Source organism: Triticum aestivum, chromosome 2D, assembly GCF_018294505.1.
Source record: "Triticum aestivum cultivar Chinese Spring chromosome 2D, IWGSC CS RefSeq v2.1, whole genome shotgun sequence".
Classification (NCBI taxonomy): domain Eukaryota; kingdom Viridiplantae; phylum Streptophyta; class Magnoliopsida; order Poales; family Poaceae; genus Triticum; species Triticum aestivum.
In genome coordinates this window covers 77,501,595-77,507,393 of record NC_057799.1, presented here as the reverse complement: position 1 = coordinate 77,507,393, position 5,799 = coordinate 77,501,595, and the positions used below count along the sequence as shown (strand labels likewise).

The window sequence follows — 5,799 nt, the reverse complement described above, 5'->3', positions numbered from 1 at the left end:
ATAGAAATTTTTTCCATTGAGTCTAGGATAATGTTTTTTTCTTTTGAAATATGAAGGGTTGATTTCTATCCTACTCCCTCCGTCCCAAAATAAGTGTCTCAACCTTAGTAAATTTTTTGAGACACTTATTTTGAGACGGAGGAAGTATATAGGAAGGAATTTTTCCTACAAAGTTCCCATCCTTTACAATTCGTACAGTATTCCTATGAACCAGCCTCAATCAAATGGAATTCCTGCAGAATTTGTGTCAAACACACACGTTCCGACAGGACCTAAGTACACACTGCTATAGTCGACACAAACATCGAACAGAGCATATTCTTACAGAATGGCATTCCCCCAAACAGGCACAGACGAAATGCTTAAGAGTCAATGATTCATTACTTACATGCCCACAAAAAAAAATGATCCATTACTTACATGCCGGCGTTAGACTCCTAACACATCATCACACGGGCCGTGTGGATACAACTGACAATAATTTACATATATAGGAGTACCTCACATACATACAGAGCCTCCCCGGCGAACTGCTCGGAGCGTTCATAAGCTCGAGGCAGCCAGCGCCCGGGGCTCCAGAAATGTCTACAACACTAGCAGCAGCACACAGATGAACAACCGGCAATGCCTACAGCACTAGCAGCACCCCACTGACGAACAATTGGTAATGTCTACAGCACTAGCAGTACCCAACTGATGAACAATTGGCGCAGCGCCGAGCCGAGCACAGGGTCACTTTACGTGGGAATCGTATACCTCGAAAACAGATTCGGGGATCACCGTGGGCAACTTATCTATGTACATGAAGAGGCGCCTCAGGTTCTCTCTTCTGACCGTCGCCATGTCGACTATGTCCCTGTTATCCGTGTATATCCAGAGGTCAGCAGAGTTGACCCTCTTGAGGCTGTCGCGGCAGAATGGACAGGACTGGGATCTTGATCTCCTGCAGGGAGGGACACCACACTTAGAACAATAGGAGTGTATTGTAAAAAGTTGATTGTCAGATTGTGACATGTTCAGAACCAAATACAATTGAGTGTGACCCCGCAAAAAAATACAATTGAGTGTGTTTCTTTTTAAAGCTGATTCTTATTTTGATTCAATGAATGCTCAAGCTACTCTGTCCTAATACAGCAAAGGAGGTGTAACCAATCTTGGATTAAGTTTTCATTACGTGAGAAATGAGCTCACACCAAATCTAGTCGTTGTCTTCCAACTCCGGGAAAGAAAATTTAAATCCAAATGCAAGAGGAGATGACAGGAGATAATCTAAGCAAACCAGGTGAGAGCTGCTGTCTCCAGTATCCTTTGGTCTGAGATGAGAGAAATCTATCTTAGATGGACTTGGTCTCCTATATTGTTCTAAACTCATATATCAAACCTTTGGCTGTCCTGAGCTTTACTCAAACCAGCATGCCCTTTCTCCAATGAGGTTAAATTAATCATGCGATACAAATCTGCAAGATTTATTTCTTAATTTCTTCTTGCAAGGCAATGAACATAAAAATCAGGAAGGCCAATTTCTGGACAAAGTTGATGTACATCGTCTCAGAAAGATCCCGTGTACAATTAACTCCTGTTTCTACTTTATATACCAAATTCTAATATTATGATTAATTAATCATACAGAACAATAATTAGAGGGAGCATTTAAGCCAGCTCAAAGCAAATATCTATTCCTTCTAAAGGAAGCAAATATCTAGTCAACGAGGTGACTTTAAATAGGGTGGTGTTCCATTACAATTAGATGCCCACCTAGCCTCCTATGAAGACCAAAGAGCAAGCTTACAAAAGACGACCTAGTAGCATGATAACGGCATAATCAAGCTGACCACAGCAGTTTGAAAGGTAAAATATTCATTAGCCCTTTGGTATCATGCTTTAGGATCAATATTCCATGAAGATAAATGATTTCGTGCAAGCACACAAAAGGACCCAATTATTTCCTAGGTGACCATGCTGATGTCTGTTTTTCAGATTGATTGCAAAATTACAAGTTGACAATGCAACCAGCTTACATATGAATCCTGAGGTCCTATCATTTCATCTTGATCATGCAGAAGTGTTTTATTATCAAGGACAAAAGCCAAATGTTCTCTGATACTGAATTTTGCTCGACAATACACAGAGAAGAGAAAAGATATGTACCAGTCACGGTAGCATTTAATGCACATAGCATGGCTACAAGTTGGAAGGACAACTTTGTTGTTTATTTCCATACATATGCCACACTCTTCCTCTATATTATCATCAATCTCTGAGATCACCCTTTTGTGATCCTCCTCTCGTCTTCTATACCTCTCTATACAAATAGCTTTTTGTTTCCTGTCCTCCACCTCATTAATTCCTTCATGTAATTGCGCCAGAGAAGGGTAAATAACAGCTGCCAAAAAATAATGAAAAATAGATGTAATGAACAAACCAGTCAAAGAAAATAAATGTGTGAAACAGTTGCAGAAAACAATTATACTGTACCATAGAATTCCCTAATGCTCGCTTTCCTTTCATGAGTGGACATGGTGGTCGTCCCATCAGCATAAACCTGCAGATTTAAGATTATAATAATGTTATCATGGATACAATTCAGCAACAGCAAAATAATAGCAGAAAGAAACCTGGCTATGATCCTGGTGTACCTTGTAAATGAGAATTCTCAACAGCCCAAGAGCACCAGCAAGGTTGCAGTCTGTCCACTGCACAAGAAAAAGGAAAAGGTGTGCAGCCGGACAGTATGACATCCTCATCTGAAGACAGGCACCATCATATTCCCTTCGAAATTCAGAAGCACTGCAGTTTTTACGAAAAAATTACTGAGCAATACATTCTTGATGCAAGAAGAGAATAAATTAACCATACTAAAATTTAAACTTACACAAAAATTTCACAATTCTGTTCATTACGTTTCATGGTGTTACATATAAGGTTGCAACGAACCAGGATAATCATGATATCCCTACTACGGTTGAAACAAGACCACTTCAGAACTTCATTGGACAACTTTATCAGAGAATAGCAAGTCAAGGTAGAAGGTTTCAGAATTCAGGCATCAAAAGTGTTGTTAATGGCCAGCAACGACATCAAGCACCCCCCCCCCCCCCCCCCCCAAAAAAAAGAAACAAAAAAACTGGGCACTGCCCCTGCTGGTTTTCCTAAAATAAACCGTCTGCCATGTTGCTCTCCGTAGTGAAAAATGGTTTAATACTTAAATTCTTAATCATTTTGGTGTCACCATATGAGGTATAGAAACATGGTTGAAGTTAGAAAAGAACTGGCTAAGGATATGCTTCTGTAACTACAGTTAGCAGCCCCTATAGTCAATATTCAAGAACACCGCTGGACATGAATCTTTTCAAGACCGTTGGACATGAATCGTTACGGTAAAGCAACAACAATCTCTTTAATCAGTTGGAGGCAAAGAGGAATAACGCTGGAGGGAACCCTTAATAGTGAATTCATCCAGAGCAACGGATGCCCATGTAATTAGGATAGTAAACAAATCATTAAGCATTAACCATAACTAAATCCATGATGACTAGCTAGTTGCCGAAATGATATCAGCTCTCCGTGTGCAAGCCATATTGTGGACAACAATTTCCATGACGATATCTGGAAAAAAATCCATGTTAATGATGAAGAAGCCACCACCACATTGTCACTCGAGAAGAATTGCATCGTACACCAACAAGAGGGATTTGATGACGAGAGCTCAGAAAGTGCTGTTCCTATATCCCACTAGTGCTTCAAAGCCCAATGATGATGACTTCGGTCAGAAGGCAGTACATTTGTCAGACACGTGTCAATGAAAGAAGCTGCGTTTCAGTCCTTCACAGCAACCCAAGTATAATTATACTCAATATATAAAACTAAAGCGATAAGTATAGGCAGTCAATCAAAATTGGAGCAATAAACCTGGAGTGTCAAAACTCAAAACTGGAAGCATACATATATTTAGCATAATAATCAAATTAACCAACCAAGGTGTGTACGGCAACGATAACAATCTGTAAATAAGCCCTCCAGGAGGAGGATTAAACGGAGACCGCAACGGATTAATCGCGACACAGGCCAAAAACACCGCATCACATTTGCGCGGACATAGCAGCAGCACGAACAGACCAATCAACACAGTAGAAGGATCCGGTAACAGCGCAACACTCCACCCAGCTCAAATGAAAGGCCAATCAAACAGCAGAATTTGTATACGGGAGCAGCAGGAAGGGAGGTGCGGGGGGCGGGGAGCTCACATCGAGTTGGCGTGCTGGATGTCGGCCTCGAGCAGCTTGAGCGAGTCCCTGAACGACCTTCCCATGGGTGGTAGGACGAGGAGGAGGAGCGGCACCAGTACTACTACTCCAGCGCCGCGCCGCCGCGACCATCCAAATCCCCAACCCCAACCCCAGCCCCTCCCCTCCGCGCCAAGCCACTAACCGCTATCCCCTCCAGTCCCCCACCCAAACCCTAGAGCCTCCCGATCCGCGCAGTCACTCCCCCGAGGTTTCAGTCTGGCTCCGGCGCGGGCGAGCTCGGCGAGCGGCGGTGGGGAGTGCGGCGAGGAGGCCGGGCGGGTTTAAAGCTCACGCGGTCGCGCCCCCCGTCGCTTTCGGCGCCCCCGGGTGCCTTGCGTGCACGGGAGGGAGGTGGGGTACGGCGACGGTGGTGGCACGCTGACGGGTGGGGCAGGGGCCGGGCCGGTCTGGCCTGTCAGAGGGTGTTGGGTACGTGGGGGTGAGGGTGGCCGGGGACGCAGGCCCGGCCAGGAGGGTTGACACGTACGTTTCTGGAAGGTGCGGATGCCCGGCTGAAGTTGCACAGCCCGTGACACAGCGTGGGCACACGTACAACGGCACCGAGCCATCAGTGTTTTCGTCGTGTTTGGCTTGGATGGAGAACAGCGCGGTCAGAGATTTATTAACTTGCCAACGCTGTGTTTACTTTTTCGAAAGTGATCAGATTATTAAAAAATATCTTCGAAAGTACAAAGGACACAGCATCTCAAACATAAAAAAAATTACATCAACATTCCAAGACAACTGAACAACTACTATCGCTGCTAGAACGAGCCGTCGACGCGTTGCTGTCGCCGCAACCCTATCGGAGCCGGCTTGCCTTGCCGATGACCGCCGAAAGTCTTCGTACACGTGACCCTAAGGACCAGTGCTTTAAGCCGTAGTTGTCGCCGTTGAACCTTTTGCATAGATCTAAAGCACCGCCCCAAGAAGATGGCGGAAATCTACGTCGGAACTCCATCGACTGCGTCCAGATGGACTGACTCGAGAAGGATCGAAGCCCAGAAGACAAACTCGAAGAAGAGAGCGGCCATCCGACTGATAGCCACGATTGCGAGGACTAAAAAACTCTAATCTGAACTAACTAATTAGAGCGGACACATCGGAATTCCCCTCCCAGCATTGACCGTCAGAGCGGCAGGCAGAGGAAAGGCGGATCCATGGGCTTGCCGGTGAAGCCTGAAGGAGAGAGTTTGCTCTATTCACCTAGGCTTAGGGGAGCAAACAAGAGACTCCCTTGGATCTAAATACAAGCGTGTTTGACTTGGTGCACGATTTTGAATACTACCATCTTCTACTTATCATAAAATATCCAAAAATTTGATTAAAAAATACATGCCATACAGGTTCAGGAAATCGACACACAGTAAACCAATGTATATCGACAACTCTATGGGCATTGCGTGAATCCTAAATGACCTCTCTTAGGCCGCCTTACGTGAGTTTGATGTAATACGTGCTATATTTCAGGATGGATGAAGTATATGTTAGTATGCCAAGTTTTTAAAATCAT

General features: G+C 44.4%; 1 protein-coding gene across 1 annotated transcript; it reads right to left on the bottom strand.

Moving 5' to 3' along the window:
* Positions 1-359: 359 nt before the first annotated feature.
* LOC123051712 (E3 ubiquitin-protein ligase AIRP2) lies at positions 360-4,708 on the bottom strand. The gene is made up of 5 exons (XM_044474675.1): positions 4,245-4,708; positions 2,637-2,787; positions 2,476-2,542; positions 2,149-2,383; positions 360-943 (listed from the first exon to the last, which is right to left on the bottom strand). The coding sequence occupies exons 1-5, from the start codon at positions 4,307-4,309 to the stop codon at positions 733-735; spliced, it is 729 nt and encodes a 242-aa protein (XP_044330610.1). The 5' UTR covers positions 4,310-4,708; the 3' UTR covers positions 360-732.
* Positions 4,709-5,799: the final 1,091 nt, after the last annotated feature.